This window comes from Zosterops lateralis (assembly GCF_965231275.1).
Source record: "Zosterops lateralis genome assembly, chromosome: 33".
NCBI classification, from domain to species: Eukaryota; Metazoa; Chordata; class Aves; order Passeriformes; family Zosteropidae; genus Zosterops; species Zosterops lateralis.
Genome location: NC_139793.1, coordinates 2,852,250 through 2,869,735, shown reverse-complemented (window position 1 = coordinate 2,869,735; position 17,486 = coordinate 2,852,250). Strand labels below are relative to the sequence as shown.

General features: G+C 59.9%; 1 protein-coding gene across 1 annotated transcript in view; it reads right to left on the bottom strand.

The window, feature by feature from the left end:
- Positions 1-2,231: 2,231 nt before the first annotated feature.
- Positions 2,232-17,486, bottom strand: part of KDM5C (lysine demethylase 5C) — a 36,737-nt gene continuing 21,482 nt past the window's right edge. The window contains exons 16-27 of the mRNA XM_083881410.1: positions 16,100-16,224; positions 15,868-16,015; positions 14,552-14,648; positions 13,192-13,550; positions 12,509-12,647; positions 10,502-10,681; positions 9,906-10,040; positions 8,542-9,066; positions 7,073-7,130; positions 5,981-6,180; positions 4,088-4,273; positions 2,232-2,769 (exon numbers count right to left, since the gene is read on the bottom strand). Coding sequence (XP_083737536.1) covers positions 2,761-2,769; positions 4,088-4,273; positions 5,981-6,180; positions 7,073-7,130; positions 8,542-9,066; positions 9,906-10,040; positions 10,502-10,681; positions 12,509-12,647; positions 13,192-13,550; positions 14,552-14,648; positions 15,868-16,015; positions 16,100-16,224 — 2,161 coding nt within the window. The 3' untranslated portion in view covers positions 2,232-2,760. The remainder of the gene's footprint in view (positions 2,770-4,087; positions 4,274-5,980; positions 6,181-7,072; positions 7,131-8,541; positions 9,067-9,905; positions 10,041-10,501; positions 10,682-12,508; positions 12,648-13,191; positions 13,551-14,551; positions 14,649-15,867; positions 16,016-16,099; positions 16,225-17,486) is intronic.

Genomic DNA, 17,486 nt, shown 5'->3' with positions numbered 1-17,486 from the left:
TCGCATCTTAGAATGGGGAATTTTACCTCCGGAAAGGTGGTGTTTTACCTAAAGGGGGAAGGTTTTACCACAGACAAGTGACATTTTACATCAGGAGAGGTAAATTAGAGGGATTTTACCTCAGGAGAGGTAAATTTTGCCTCACGAAAGCGCATTTTTCACCTCCCGGAGGGCTTGTCCCCTCAGGACCGGGACTCGCCCCGGGCTCCGGGCGGAGTTTCCCGCGCCCGCGCAGGCCCCGCCCCCCCCGCGCGCCCATTGGTGGAGCCGGCGGCCAATGGGGAGGCGGCACCGCCAGCGCCCCCAGCGGGCTGAGCGGGGAGTGCGGGGGGGGACACCCCAAAGTGCTGAACCCCCAAATCCTGAACCCACAATAATCCCGAACCCACAAATCCTGAACCCACAATAACCCTGAACCCTAAAATCCTGAACCCACAATAACCCTGAACCCACAATAACCCTGAACCCCCGAATCCTGAACCCACAATAACCCTGAACCCCCAATAACGCTGAACCCCCAAATCCTGAACCCACAATAGCCATGAACCCCCCAAATCCCGAACCCACAATAACCCTGAACCCCCAAATCCTGAACCCACAATAACCCTGAACCCACAATAACCATGAATTCTCCAAAATCCGGAACCCCCAAATCCTGAACCCACAATAACCCTGAACGCCCAAAATCCTGAACCCACAATAACCCTGAATTCTCCAAAATCCGGAACCCCCAAATCCTGAACCCACAATAACCCTGAACCCACAATAACCATGAATTCTCCAAAATCCGGAACCCCCAAATCCTGAACCCACAATAACCCTGAACCCACAATAACCCTGAATTCTCCAAAATCCGGAACCCCCAAATCCTGAACCCACAATAATCCTGAACCCCCAAATCCTCAACCCCCAAATCCTGAACCCACAATAACCCTGAATCCCCAAAGTGCTGAACCCCCAAATCCTGAACCCACAATAGCCATGAACCCACAATAACCCTGAACCCCCCAAATCCTGAACCCACAATAACCCTGAACCCACAATAACCATGAATTCTCCAAAATCCGGAACCCCCAAATCCTGAACCCACAATAACCCTGAACCCACAATAACCATGAATTCTCCAAAATCCGAAACCCCCAAATCCTGAACCCACAATAACCCTGAACGCCCAAAATCCTGAACCCACAATAACCCTGAATTCTCCAAAATCCGGAACCCCCAAATCCTGAACCCACAATAATCCTGAACCCCCAAATCCTCAACCCCCAAATCCTGAACCCACAATAACCCTGAACCCACAATAACCATGAACCCCCAAAATCCTGAACCCACGATAACCCTGAATTCTCCAAAATCCGGAACCCCCAAATCCTGAACCCACAATAACCCTGAATTCTCCAAAATCCTGTACCCACAATAACCCTGAACCCCCAAAATGCCGAGCCCTCAAAATCCTGAACCCCTAACAACCCTGAATCCTCAAAATCCCAAACTCCCAAAATCCTGAACCCACAATAACCCTGAACCCCCCAAATCCTGAACCACAAAATCCTGAACCCACAGTAACCCTGAACCCCCCAAATCCTGAACCCACAATAACCATGAATTCTCCAAAATCCTGTCCCCAAAATAACCCTGAATTCTCCAAAATCCTGAACCCACAATAACCCTGAACCCCCAAAATCTCGAACCGCCAAAATCCCAAACCCACAAAAACCCTGAATTCCCAAAATCATGAACCCACAATAACCCTGAATCCCCAAAGTGCTGAACCCCCAAATCCTGAACCCACAAAAACTCTGAACCCACAATAACCCTGAACCCCCCAAATCCTGAACCCACAATAACCCTGAATTCTCCAAAATCCAGAACCCCCAATAACCGTGAATCTCCAAAATCCCAACCCCCCAAAAACCCTGAACCCCCCAAATCCTGAATCCCCAATAACCCTGAACCCCCAAAATCCTGAACCCCTAACAACCCTGAATCCTCAAAATCCCAAACCCCCAAAATCCTGAACCCCCAATAACCTTGAACCCCCCAAATTCTGAAACGCCAATAACTTGAATCCCCAAAATCCTGAACCCCCCCAAAATCCTGGAATTCTCCAATAATCCTGAACCCCCAAAATCTCAACCCCTCCCAGTAACCCTAAACCCTCCCCCCAAACCCAGACCCCCCTCAATCACCCCCTCCCTCCCCAAAAATAACCTCAGACTCCCTTTTTAACCTCCAAAGTTTAATAATAATAAAAAAAATCATAATACAATAAAATAAGCCCCCCCCGCCCCCGCTACAAAGAGCTCGAGACTTGTTAGTGTCGGCGGGGGGGGGGGGGGGAGGGGGGCAGGGGACCCCCAAATCCGCCCCCTCCCCGCCCCCACCCCCCCAATCCTATAAAAAACCCGGTGTGGGAGGGGTGGGGGGGGCTGGCCCTGCTGTGCTGGTTGGGGCTCCCCCCCTCCCCATTTTTTTTTTTTTTTTTTTGGGGGGGGGGACCCCCGGATCTCTCCCCCCCCTCAACCTGTGTGTGGCCCACCCCCCCACATGGGGGGCTGAACGATACAAAAGAAACAACTCAAATAATTACATCGCGGGGGGGAGGGAAGGAGAGAGGAGGGGGGAGAAGGGGAGAGTCTCCCCCACCTCAATTCGGGGAGGTTGGGGGGCCCCCAAGGTTGGGGGGAGCCCGGTGTGGCCCCCCCAGTCCATCCCCACCGCCCTCAGGCGTGTCCATCCGAGCTGGGGGGCTCCACGTCACGAGTCCTGGGGGGGCACAGAGGGGACAGGGTTATGGGGGGGACAGGTCTCCATCCCTGTACCCCATAATACCCCCCTGGATATGGGGGAACCCCCCAAACCCTCTGCTCTGCACCCCAGAACCCTCCCGTGCTCCTCCTGGACCCTTCTCACCCCACAGTGCCAATGAACACCACCCCTGATTCCCCCTGGACCCCATAAATCCCCCCAATTCTCCTCCTGGGCCCCCCTGTACCCCATAAACCCCCCCAATTCTCCTCCTGGGCCCCCCTGTACCCCATAACCCCCCCCGTTCTCCTCATGGGCCCCCTCTCACCCCATAATCCCCCCATTAAACACTCACAGACCCCATAAACCCCCTTCACCCTTGTAACTCCTCCCTGTACCCCACAGATCCCTAAATTCTCCTCCTGAACTCCTCTCAGCCCATAATTCCACCCCCCGACACCCCCTGTGCCCCATAAATCCTCAAAATTCTCCTCCTGGGCCCCCCTGAACCCCATAAACCCCCCCAAAATCCTGAACCCCCCAATAACCCTGAACCCCCAAAATCCCAAACCAGTAACTCTGAACCCCCAAAATCCCAACTCCCAATAACCCTGAACCCCCAAATAATCCTGAATCCTCAATAACCCTGAACCCAAATAACAGTGAACCCCCAAAATCCCAAACCCCCAAAACCCCCAATAACCCGAATTCTCCTCCTGAGCCCCCCGTACCTCATAATCCCCCCAAAATCCTGAACCTCCAATAACCCTCAAACCCCGAAATCCAGAATCCCCAATAACCCTGAACCCCCAATTCCTGAACCCACAATAACCCTGAACCCCAAATAACCCCAATTCTCCTCCTGAGCCGCCCTATACCCCATAACCCCCAAATTCTCCTCTGGGCTCCCCCTGTACCCCATAAACCCCCCAATTCTCCTCCTGAACCCTCCCTATACCCCATAAACCCCCAATTTCTCCTCTGAGACCCCTATACCCCATAATCCCCCCAAAATCCTGAACCTCCAATAACCCTGAAACCCCAAAATCCAGAACCCCAATAACCCTGAACCCCCAATAAACCAAATTTTCCTCCTGAGTGCCCCCTGTACCCCATAAACCCCCCAAAATCCTGAACACCCAATAACTGTGAACCCCAAATAACCCAAATTCTCCTCCTGAGCCGCCCTATACCCCATAACCCCCCAAATTCTCCTCTGGGCTCCCCCTGTACCCCATAACCCCCCAAATTCTCCTCCTGAGCCGCCCTATACCCCATAACCCCCCAAATTCTCCTCTGGCACCCCCCTTGTACCCCATAACCCCCCCAGACTCACCCCCGGGGCCTGGGGGCCGGGCGTGGGGCTGTCCCGGGGGTCTCCCCCCTCGTGCCCCCGACTCCTCTTTGGCTCCAGCTCCTCCTTGGCCAGGGGGGGGAGGTCCCCCCGCTCTGCCCGGCGCTTGCGGCGCCTCTCGGGGTCACGGCCTCGGGCACGAGCCCCCCGACGCTCTGCCTGCTCCAGCTGGGGGGGCACACAACGTCAGACACCCCAAAAATGGGACTGGGGGGGCTGTGCTGCCAGGGCATGGTGGCTTTGCGGTACCCACGGTGGGTCTGGGGTGCTCAGGGAGTGTTGGGAAGCATTTGGGGGGGTCCTCAAGGGGGTCAGACTCCCCAAAAACAGGATTGAGGGCGCTGCACTGCCAGGGCAAGGTGAGTTTGGGGTGCCCAGGGTGGGTTTGGGGTGCCCAGAGTGGGTTTGGGAGGAATTTGAGGGGTCCCCGAGGGGGTCAGACACCCCAAAAATGTGAATGGGGGGGCTGCACTGCCAGGGCACAGCAGGTTTGGGGTGCCCAGGGTGGGTTTGGGAGAATTTGTGGGGTCCCCGATGGGGTCAGACTCCCCAAAACTGAGAATGGGGGAGCTGCACTGCCAGGGCAAGGCGAGTTTGGGGGGCCCAGGGTGCAGGGTGGGTTTGGGGTGCCCAGGGTGGCTTTGGGAGGAATTTGGGGGGTCCCCGAGGGGGGGCAGACACACCAAAAACAGGATTGTGGGGGCTGAACTGCCAGGGCAGAGCAGGTTTGGGGTGCTCAAGGGGTGTAGGGAGGTATTTGGGGGACCCCGAGGGGGTCAGACACCCCAAAACTGGGACTGGGGGGGCTGCACTGCCAGGGCATGGTGGCTTTGGGGTGCCCAGGGTGGGTTTGGGGTACCCAGGGGGTGTAGGGAGGCATTTGGGGGGTCCTCGAGAGGTTTTGGGGGCGACTGAGGAGGGTGTGAATTTGGGGAGGGTTCCAGGTTACTGTGAGAGGTCGGGATTTTGGGGGGGGTCTGTGTCCCCAGGTAGGTTTTAGGTTTTTAGGGGCTATGGGACAGTTTTGGGAGATTCTGAGTCCCCAGGGAGAGTTTGGGGGTTTCTGGAGCAGTTTTGGAGATGTTCTGAGCCCCCAGAGAGGCTTGGGGGAGGTTCTGGGGCAGTTTTGGGGGTTTGGTCTGTATCTCCAGGGAGGTTTGGGGGTCTCTGGGGCAGTTTTGGGGATGCTCTGTAGCCCCAGGGTAGGTCTGGGGGTCTTTGGGGCAGTTTTGGGGGGATTCTGTGCCCCCAGGGAGGGCTTGGGGATGTTTTGTGCTTCCAGGGAGGGTTTGAGGGACTCTAGGGCAGGTTTTGGGGGTTCTGTGTCCCCAGGGAGAGTTTGGGGATGTTCTATGTCTCCGGGTAGGTTCTGGGGGTCTCTGGGGCAGTTTTAGGGGGTTCTGTATCCCTGGGTAGGTTTCCAGGGGCAGTTCTGTGTCACCAGGGAGATTTGGGGGGGGTTCTGTACCCCCAGGGAGGTTTGGGGGTCCCCAGGGAGGTTTGGGAGTCACTGGGGCAGTTTTGGGGGGGGTTCTGTGCCCCCCAGGGAGGTCTGGGGGAGTTCTGTACCCCCAGGGAGGTTTGGGGGAGTTCTGTATCCCCCAGGGAGGTCTGGGGGTCCCCAGGGAGGTTTGGGAGTCACTGGGGAAGTTTTGGGGGAGTTCTGTGCCCCCAGGGAGGTTTGGGGGTCCCCAGGGAGGTTTGAGAATCACTGGGGCAGTTTTGGGGGGGTTCTGTACCCCCAGGGAGGTTTGGGGCAGTTCTGTACCCCCAGGGAGGTTTGGGGGTCCCCAGGGAGGTCTGGGGGTCCCCAGGGAAGTTTGGGGGTCCCCAGGGAGGTTCGGGGGTCCCCAGGGAGCTCTGGGGTGGCCGTACCTCGAGCAGCAGGCGGAACAGGGCCAGCGGGGGCGGGCGTGTGGCCTGCAGCAGCCTCCAGATGCTCTGGGCCTCGTCCAGCGTCACCTCCAGCAGGTCCCCCTCCATCATCAGCTCCTCCAGCGGCCGCCGCGTCCCCTCGGCCAGTTCCAGCACCGGCCCCTGCAGCCGCGGCAGCGCCGCGCTCAGCGCCTCCAGCTCTGCGGGGACACCAGGGGGACACTTCAGGGACATGGGGACACCTCGGGGACATTGTGGGTACACCACAGGAATATGGGGACACAGGGACACGCAGGGTTCCAGCCACGGCAGCGCTGCGCTCAGCGCCTCCAGCTCTGCGGGGACACCAGGGGGACACCTCAGGGACATGGGGACACCACAGGGACATTGTGGGTACACCACAGGGACACCACAGAGACATCGTGGGTACACCACACGAATATGGGGACACAGGAACACTGAGGGTTCCAGCCCCAGTAGTGCTGCGCTCAGTGCCTCCAGCTCTGCAGGGACACGGGGACATGGTGGGGACACCGTGGAGACATGGGGACACCGTGGGGACATGGGGACAGAGAGACATGAGGGGATCCAGCACCAGCCCCTGCAGCTGCAGCAGCGCCTTGCTCAGGGCCTCTAGGTCTGCAGGGACACTATGGGGACATGGTGGGGACACTATGGGGACAAAGGGACACCATGGGGACATTGTGGGTACACCACAGGAATATGGGGACACAGGGTCATGGGGGGTTCCAGCCCCAGCAGTGCTGTACTCAGTGCCTCCAGCTCTGTGGGGACACTGCGGGGACATTGTGGGGACATCATGGGGACACCTCAGGGGCATGGGGACACAGGGATACAGGATGCACTCAGCACCTCCCGCTCTGCAGGGACACCAGGGGGACACCACAGGGACAAGGACACTGCAGGGACCCCCAGAGATCCACAGGGTCTCCCTAGCAACCCCCTGAGCTCCCCAAGGATCATGGGGATCCCACCTCGCCCACACTCTCACAGGATCCCTGGATCCCTCTGTCCCTCCCAGGTGGGATCTGGTGGATCCCTGGGGGTCCCCAAGCCCCCGACCCCACTCACCTGAGGGCAGGGGGCCGTTCTTCTCCGGGCTGGGGGCGTCCCCATTCTCCACCGACACCTGGGGGGCACGGAGGGAAGGTGTTCTGGGGGGCTCGGCCTCGCCCAGCCCCAAAACCTGCCCTGGAGCCCCCAAAACCTGCCCTGGAGCCCCCCAAAACCTGCCCTGGAGCCTGAAAACCAGCCCCAGATCCCCCAAACCAGCCCCAGAGCCCCCAAATCTGCCCCACACCTCCCCATTGCCCCCCTAGACCTTTCCACCTTGCAAGGTCTGCTCCTTGTGGCTGGTCTCACACAGAGCACCACCACCCCAAAATCCCCATGAATCTCCCCAAAAGCCCCATAAATCTCCCCCAAACCACACAAATTCCCCCATTCCCACCTTGGTCTGTTCATTGTGGCTGCCCTTGGGCAGGGGTCTGACACCCAAAATCCCCCTAAATCCCAAAAAAATCCCTCCAAAACCCCCATAATTCCCCCAAAACTCCCACCCTGACACCCCAAATCTCCCTAAATCCCCCATAATTCCCCCCAAACCCCCATAAATCCTCCTAAATCCATCCCAAACCCCCCAAAACCCCCACCTGTGTCTGCTCATTGCAGCTGGCCTCGTGCAGGGCGCCATCACCCCAAAACCCCCCTAAATCTCCCAAACTCTCTCAAACTCCCCCAAAACCCCCCTAAAATCCCCCATAATTCCCCCAAAACACCCATAAATCCCCCTAAATCCATCCCAAACCCCCCAAAACTCCCCCAAACCCCCACCTGTGTCTGCTCGTTGCAGCTGGCCTTGTGCAGGGCACCATTACCCCAAAACCCCCCTAAATCTCCCAAACTCTCTCAAACTCCCCCAAAACCACCCTAAAATCCCCCATAATTCCCCCAAAACACCCATAAATCCCCCTAAATCCATCCCAAACCCCCTAAAACTCCCCCCTAAACCCCCACCTTGGTCTGCTCGTTGCGGCTGGCCTCGCGCAGGGCGCCATCACCCCAAAACCCCCCTAAATCTCCCCAAACTCTCTCAAACTCCCCCAAAACTCCCCCAAAACTCCCCCATAATTCCCCCAAACCCCCATAAATCACCACAAATCCATCCCAAATCCCCCAAAACTCCCCCAAACCCCCACCTGTGTCTGCTCGTTGCGGCTGGCCTCGCGCAGGGCACCATTACCCCAAAACCCCCCTAAATCTCCCCAAACTCTCTCAAACTCCCCCAAAACCCCCCTAAAATCCCCCATAATTCCCCCAAAACACCCACAAATCCCCCTAAATCCATCCCAAACCCCCTAAAACTCCCTCCTAACCCCCACCTTGGTCTGCTCGTTGCAGCTGGCCTCGCGCAGGGCGCCATCACCCCAAAACCCCCCTAAATCTCCCAAAACTCTCTCAAACTCCCCCATAATTCCCCCAAAACCCCATAAATCACCACAAATCCATCCCAAACCCCCCAAAACCCCCCCAAACCTCACCTTGGTCTGCTCGTTGTAGCTGGCCTCGCGCAGGGCACCGTCGCTGTCCCCGTGCAGCCGGTGCCTCAGCGCCGCCAGGCGCTCCAGGGGCCCGGCCACCTCTGGGGATGCCAGGAGCTGCCGAGCCCGGTCCTGCCAGGTGATGGCCCTCTCGGTGAGGCACTGCAGGGCCTCGCCCTCGGGCAGCCTCACCGGCAGCTTCTGCAGGGCCACCAGCAGCGCCAGGATGGTCTCGAGGCGCGGCCGCCGCGAGCGCTGGCACAGCGGGCACAGGAATTTGGCGTCCCACTCCCACCAGGCCGGAGAAGGTTTCTGCGAGCCCAGGCGGGGCCAGGCCACGCAGGAGCCGTGGAACCAGTCCCGGCAGAGCTGGCACTGCAGCATGCCCGGCCCTGCAGGCTGCCCGCACACGCAGGAGGGAGGCCCCGGGCCCGGCAGAGGCGGAGCGGCTTTCTGGGCGTTGGCGTGGCGGAGGCGCAGCATGCCCTCCTTCTCCTTCTGCTCGCCCTCCTTGAACGCCACGATCTGGGGTGGGGGACAGCAGGGGGGTCAGGGGTGACAGGGATTGGGGGATCACAGGGTGTGACCCATCCTCAAACCACTGAATGCCATAGTCTGGGGTGGGGATAGCAAGGGTCAGGGGTGACAGGGATTGGGGGGGGTCACATCCTCAAATGCCATAATCTGGGGGACAGCAGGGGGGTCAGGGGTGACAGGGATTGGGGGGGCACATCCTCAAACACCTGAATGCCACGATCTGGGGTGGGGGACAGCACGGGGGTCAGAGGTGGCAGGGACTGGGGGGCCACATCCCCAAACCCCTGAATGTCATGATCTGGGGTGGGCAATAGCAGGGGGTCAGGGGTGACAGGGATTGGGGGGGCCACAGAGGGTGTGACCCAACCCCAAACCTCTGAATTCCATCATCAGGGTGTGAGAGGTGACAGGGATTGGGGGGACACAGGGTGACCCACCCTCAAATCCCTGAATGCCATGATTTGGGGGACAGCAGGGGGTCAGAGGTGACAGGGATTTGGGGTCACATCCCCAAATCCCTGAATGCCATGATCTGAGGGACAGCAGGGTGTGAGAAATGACAGGGATTGGGCGATGTGGGTGCCCCTCACCCCAAATCCCTGAATGCCATGATCTGGAGGACAGCAGGGTGTGAAAAGTGACAGGGACTGGGGGAACGTGGGTGACCCACCCTCAAACCCCTGAACACCACGATCTGGAGGGAAACTGGGAGTGTGAGAGGTGACAGGGCCTGGGGACATGGGGCCCCTCACTCCAAACACCCCAATTTTGGGGTGGGGACAGCAGGGACAGGAGCAATGCCCGGGCTGGGGGTGTCCCCCACTCACCACAGCACCGGGGTCCCGCAGATCCTGAGCTGACAGCCCCAGGCTCTCGGCGTCCAGCCGGTACAGCCCCGGCTCCTGCCGCCACTTGAGCCTCTTGCTGCTGTCTGAGCCGGCATCAGCACAGGGACACAGCACCTGGGGGACAGCAGGAGGGGTCAGCGCCCTGCCAGGACCCCCACAACACCCCACAGCACCCCACACAGCCATCTCAAAACTACCTTTCATTTCTATTTCCCTCACAGGTTTTGTATTTTCAGAACCTCTTTCCAAGCAATCAGATCTATAATGTTTTCCTGTCTCATCTTTCCCAACATCTCCCCCTTCTGTTGAACCACTAAGATGCCAGAAATTGTCCTATCCATTAATTTTTGCACACGTTGGAGTATACAAGGTATTGCTACTATAACTACAATAATTAGTAATAAAATAATCAAGCCTATTATTTTACAGAGTTTCTTTAGCCAAGGTGCAAAGCTCAAATTGTCTAGCCAAGATGGATCATCTGTTGGTAATTTGGTCACCCAGATCTCTTAACCTTGCAATTGTTTATGAATAGAAACAGAAATGATGAGTTGACAGAACACAATCCAAAGTACCTCGAGCAGGGTGTAGCAGGAATTCTTCTTGAGGAAGGTGCGGGAGGCCTTGTCCCGCCAGGAGTGCGCGGTGCCCACCTGCACCTCCAGCTGCCGCAGCTCCTCCAGCCGCACCGGCAGGTCCCGGCCCACGGCCACCAGCCCCTCCAGGTCATCCAGGCACGGGTAGTGGTCACCGTTCTGGGGGGGATAGGGGGTCACCCAGGGTTGTGTGGAGATGTGGGGACATGTGGGGACGTGGTGGCAGAGACAGGAATGGGACAGGGATGAGGACACCATGGTGGCAGGGACATGACAGAGACAGGGACAGGATGGGGACACCATGGTGGCAGCGACATGACAGAGACAGGGACAGGATGGGGGCACCATGGTGGCAGGGACACGACAGAGACAGGGACAGGATAGGGGCACCATGGTGGCAGGGATGTGACAAGAACAGGGACAGGGTAAGGGCATGGTGGCAGGGACAGGGATGGGGACATTGTGGCAGGGATGTGACAGGAATGGACAGGATGGAGTCATGGTGGCAGGGACAGGGATGGGACAGGGTGGGGACATGGTGACAGGGATGGGACAGGATGGGGACATCCTGTGGCAGGGACATGACAGAGACAGGGACATGATGGCAGGAACATAGCAGAGACAGGGGTGGACAGGATGGGGACACTGTGGCAGGGATGTGACAGGAACAGGGACAGGATGGGGACACCATGGTGGCAAGGACAGAGATGGAACAGGACGGGGACATGGTGGCAGGGATGTGGCAGAAACAGGGATGGGACAGGATGGCGACACCATGGTGGCAGGGACATGACAGAGACAAGGATAGACAGGATGGGGACATTGTGGCAGGGATGTGACAGGGACAGGATGGCAGGATGGAGTCATGGTGGCGGGGACAGGGATGGGACAGGATGGGGACACCATGGTGGCAGGGATGTGACAGAGACAGGGACAAGATAGGGACATGGTGGCAGGGACATAGCAGAGACAGGGGTGGACAGGATGGAGTCATGGTGGCAGGGACAGGGATGGGACAGGATGGGGACATGGTGACAAGGGACAGAGATGGGACAGGATGGAGACATTGTGGCAGGGACAGGGATGGGACAGGATGGGGACATTGTGGCAGGGATGTGACAGGGACAGGATGGCAGGATGGAGTCACGGTGACAGGGACAGGAATGGGACAGGATGGGGACATGGTGGCAGGGATGTGGCAGAAACAGTGATGGGACAGGATGGGGGGGGGACACCATGGTGACAGGGACATGACAGAGACAGGGACAGGATGGGGACATGGTGGCAGGGACATGACAGAGACAGGGACAAGATAGGGACATGGTGGCAGGGACATAGCAGAGACAGGGATAGACAGTATGGGGACATGGTGACAAGGGACAGAGATGGGACAGGATGGGGACATGGTGACAAGGGACAGAGATGGGACAGGATGGGGACATGGTGGCAGGGATGTGACAGGGACAGGATGGCAGGATGGATTCATGGTGGCAGGGACAGGGATGGGGACAGGATAGGGACATGGTGGCAGGGATGTGGCAGAAACAGGGATGGGACAGGATGGGGACACCATGGTGGCAGGGATGTGACACGGACAGGATGGCAGGATGGGGACATGGTAGCAGATGGGAGGTCAATGGGGACAGGGACATGGAGGTGTCCAGTGTCCATAGGGACAGGATGGGGACACAGGGGTGTCCAGCTGCCATGGAGGACAGGGACACAGAATTGTCCAGCATCCATGGGGACAGGGACATGGGGACAGGGACACAGAATTGTCCAGCATCCATGGGGACAGGGACATGGGGACACGGACACAGAATTGTCCAGTGTCCATGGGGACAGGGACATGGGGACACGGACACAGAATTGTCCAGTGTCCATGGGGCCAGCACAGGACAGGAACACAGGGACACCTGGTGTCCATGGGGACAGGATGGGGACACGAGGGTGTCAAGGGGACACTCAGGGGGGTGCAGAGCCCACCTGTATCTCCTCCACGTCGGCGATCCAGGCGCGGGCCTTGCCCAGGGCCTCCTTCAGGGCCTGGATGTTGGGCAGCAGCGCCGGGATGTTCTCGGCCTCCTTGATGATGGCGGCCAGCGTGGCCGGGGGGTGCTTCTGCCTGTGGGGGCACGGCCAGGGACCACCCTGAGACCCTCTCTGGCATCACAGAGACCCCCTGACACCCAGGAACCACTCTGAGACACCCCTGAGACCCCCTGACATCCAGGGACCACCCTGAGACCCCTCCCTGACACCCCCAGAGCCAGGGCTGAACCTCTGAGGAGCAGCCAAACCCCAAACCTTCATCCCCAGTCTCTTTATCCCCTCCTGGGCACACGGGGAGCAGCCCCCAGTCCCTTTATATCCCCTCAGAGAAATTAGGGGCAGCTCCTAGACACACAAAGGGCAGCCCCCAGCCCCTTTATCCCCACCCAAAGGACACCCCAGCCCTCTCTCCCCTTGGAGCTGCAGCCCCCAGCCCCTTTATAACCTCCCAGAGAAATTAGGGACAGCCCCTAGCCCCTTTATAATCCCTCAGAGAAATGAGGGGCAGCCCCCAGCCCCTTTATCCCCACCCAGGGAACACCCCAGCCCTCTCTCCCCTTGGAGCTGCAGCCCCCAGCCCCTCATCTCCCCCTGGGGAGGGGGTCCCAGCCCCTGACCTGGCCTCGAGGCACATCTGGGCCTTCTCCTCCCAGCGCTGGGCGATGGTCAGCAGCTCCTGCAGCTCGGCCATGGCCACGTCCACGGCGGGGCTGGGGGCCACGGTGCGGCCGGCCTGGATGAGGCCGCGCATGACGGGCAGGGGGACGCGGGCGCGGGGGGAGCGCAGGGTGGCCGTCACCTCCTCCAGCCAGGTGGCCTGGGCCAGCTGCCGCTCCAGGCGCCGGCCCTCGGGCACCTCCACGCCCAGGCGGGCCCCTCGCTCCAGCAGCTCCTGCAGAGCCCCCGGGGCCGCGGGGGGAACGTCCAGGGCGGCCCGAGCTTCGGCCTGGAAGGCCTCGACACGCTCCAGGAGGGCCTGGGAGAGGGGCACGGGGTCAGGGATGGACACGGGGACAGACACGGGACATGGTGTGACACTGCTGGGGACACCAGGACAGGGACAGCCACCATGGGACATGGTGTGACACTGCTGGGGACACGGGGTCAGGGACAGACAGGGGACATGGTGTGACACTGCTGGGGACACGGGGTCAGGGACAGCCACCATGGGACATGGTGTGACACCAGGTCGGGACACTATTGGGGACAGCCTCAGGGACATGGTGTGACACTGCTGGGGACACCGGGTCAGGGACAGTCACCATGGGACATGGTGTGACACCAGGTCAGGGACACTCTTGGGGACAGCCTCAGGGACATGGTGTGACACTGCTGGGGACACAAGGTCAGAGTGTGGCACTGCTGGGGACACCAGGACAGGGACAGCCTCAGGGACATGGTGTGACACCGCTGGGGACACAAGGTCAGGGTGTGACACTGCTGGGGACACAGGGTCAGGGACAGCCACCATGGGATATGGTGTGACACAGGGTCAGGGACAGCCTCAGGGACAGCCATGGGAAATGGTGTGACACCGCTGGGGACACCAGGACAGGGACAGCCACCATGGGACATGGTGTGACACCGCTGGGGACACCAGGACAGGGACAGCCACCATGGGACATGGTGTGACACCGCTGGGGACACCAGGACAGGGACAGCCACCATGGGACATGGTGTGATACTGCTGGGGACACCAGGACAGGGACAGCCACCATGGGACATGGTGTGATACTGCTGGGGACACGGGGTCAGGGAGAGCCTTGGGATACAGAGGAACAGCACTGGGACACTGCAGGACACCCCCGGGACACTGTGTGACACCCCCAGGATATGCAGCCACACTCCAGGACACTGTGGGACACCCCTGGGACATGCACGGACACCCCTGGGACACCGCAGGACGAAGTGTGACACCCCTGGGACCCCACGTGACACCCCTGGGACCCCGTGTGACACGGTGTGACCCAGTCCCACCTGCACGTCCCCGATCTGGTGCATGACACAGGGCAGTTGGTTCATCTGCTCCAGGAAGGCCCGCAGCTCCTCCACCGTCAGCGCTGGCGCGGGGACCCTGCGGGGACAACGAGGGGACATGAGGACACTGTGGGGACAGAGAGCACTGCTGGGACACTGAGGGGACAACAAGGAGACATGGGGACACTGTGGGGACAGTGGGCACTGCTGGGACACTGAGGGGACACGGGGACACTGTGGGGACACAGCATTGCTGGGACACTGAGGGGACATGGGGACACTGCTGGGACACTGAGGGGACATGGGGACACTGTGGGGACAGTGGGCACTGCTGGGACACTGAGGGGACATGGGGACACTGCAGGGACAACGAGGGGACATGGGGACACTGTGGGGACAACAAGGAGACATGGAGACACTGCTGGGACACCCAGGGGACATGGGGACACTGTGGGGACAGTGGGCACTGCTGGGACACTGAGGGGACATGGGGACACTGCAGGGACAACGAGGGGACATGGGGACACTGTGGGGACAACAAGGAGACATGGGGACACTGTGGGGACAGTGGGCACTGCTGGGACACTGAGGGGACATGAGGACACTGAGGGGACATGGGGACCCTGCAGCGACACTGAGTGGACATGGGGACCCTGCGGGGACGAGGGGACATGAGGACACTGTGGGGACAGTGGGCACTGCTGGGACACTGAGGGGACATGGGGAACAGCGAGGGGATGGGGACCCTGCGGGGACAGCGGCCAGTCCTGGGACAGTGAGGGGGACACAGGGGACAGGGAGGGGATGGGGACACTGTGGGGACCCTGCGGGGACAGTGGGCACTACTGGGACACCCAGGGGACACAGGGGACAGCGAGAGGACATGGAGGAGGATGGGGATATGGAAGAAACAGGATGGGGACATGGGGGCAGACTGAAGATCTACAGGGAACAGGATGGGGACACGAAACTGTCCATTTAGACAGGACAGGGACACTGGAGTGTCTGATATCCACGGGGACAGGACAAAGACATGGAAGTGTCCAGTGTCCATGGAGACAGGACAGGGACACAGCCAGGATCTGCAGGGGACAGGACAAGGACATGGAGGTGTCCAGTGTCCATGGGGACAGGACAGGGACACAGGAGCGTCCAGGATCCGCAGGGGACAGGACAAAGTCACAATCACAAGGAAGCACAAGAGGGACAGAAAACCAAGTACGCTGAGACAACAGGATGGACGCACAAGGAGAGACACCCAGGATGGTGACACTGAGCTGCTGGGGACACCCTGGGGACACTGCGGGGACACTCACCCGGTCTCCTGGGAGCTGATGAGCCCCAGGGCCTCGGACACGCAGCGCTCGGCCTGGCCCAGGCAGCCCTTGAGGCGGTGCAGCAGCTCGTTCTCGGGGAACTTGCGCTCCCGCGCCTCCGACTCCAGCGCCCGCAGCTCCTCCAGCGCTGGCCGGGCACAGCCAGGGGGTCAGGGCTGGGCTTTGAGCCCCCCAAAACCCCCTAAAAAACCCCAAAAAAACCCCCACTCACTGCGTTTTCGGCCGTCCTCCACCTCGAGGGCGATGCGCACCTTGTTGGCCCAGGTGTCGAAGGACTCTGCGCGCACCTTGAGCTTGTGCAGCATGGCCGGCAGCTCGTCCAGGGTGTAGCGGTACCTGGGGGGGTCTGGGGGTCACTGGGAGACCCCTCCTCGCACCCATGACACCCCCAAGGGTATAAATGGGACCCCCAGATTGAGCCCATGGGGTACAGGGGGGGATTTTGGGGGGTAGGGGGTTGTGAGGTCATGCCTAAATAAGCAGATGTGGATGTGTCACCCTCCCCAGGGAGACCCCCAGACCTTCAGTACCCCCAAATCACAGCCAGGACTCCATGCAGGGTCACCCCAGGACCCACAGTATGCCCAGCTCAACCCCAGGTGTGTCCCCAGAGTCACAGCAAGGGCCTCAACACCCCAAAATATCACCCCAAATCTTACAGACACCCAAAAACTACCCCCATGTCCTCTCCAAGGGCACATCCAGGTCTCCAACAACCCCAAACCATCCCCATGTCCCTTTCCAGGGGCACACTGAGACCTCCAGCCCCCCTGAAACATCCCCACAGCCCTTTATAGGGCACATCAGCCCCCCAACCCCACTCCTAGCCCCTCCAAACCATCCCCATGTCCCCCTCAGGAGCACAGCAAGACCCCCAACCCCTCTCCCAGCCCCCCAAACTTCTCTCTAAAGACCCTAACCCATGCCCAGGCCCCCAAACTCCTGTCTCAGCCCCCCTAAACCTCTCTCCAAGCCCCTAAACCCATCTCCGCCTCCCCAAACCTCTCTCCCAGGCCCCTAAACCCCTGTCTCAGCCCCCCAAACCTCTCTCCAAATACCCCAACTCCTCTCCTGGCCCCCCGAATCCTTCTCCAAATACCCCAACTCCTCTCCCAGGTCCCCAAATCCCTCTCACAGCCCTCCAAACCCCTGTCTGAACCCCCCAAACCCACATCTTAGCTCCCCAAACCTCTCTCCTGGCCCCCAACCCCCTCGCCCAACCCCTAAACCCCTCTCTCAGCCCCCAAACCCCTCTCTCAGCCCCCTAAACCCATCTCCCAGACCCCCAAACCCCTCTCCCAGCCCCTAAATCTCTTTCCTAGCCCCCCAAACCCCTGTCCCAGCCCCCCAAACCCCTCTCCCAGCCCCCCAAACCCCTGTCCCAGCCCCCCAAACCTCTCTCCCAGCCCCCAAACCCCTCTCCCAGCCCCCTAAACCCCTCTCCCAACCCCCAAACCCCTCTCCCAGACCCATAAACCCCTCTCCCAGCCCCCCAAACCCCTCTCCCAGCCCCCCAAACCCCTCTCCCAACCCCCAAACCCCTCTCCCAGACCCATAAACCCCTCTCCCAGCCCCCAAACCCCTCTCCCAGCCCCCAA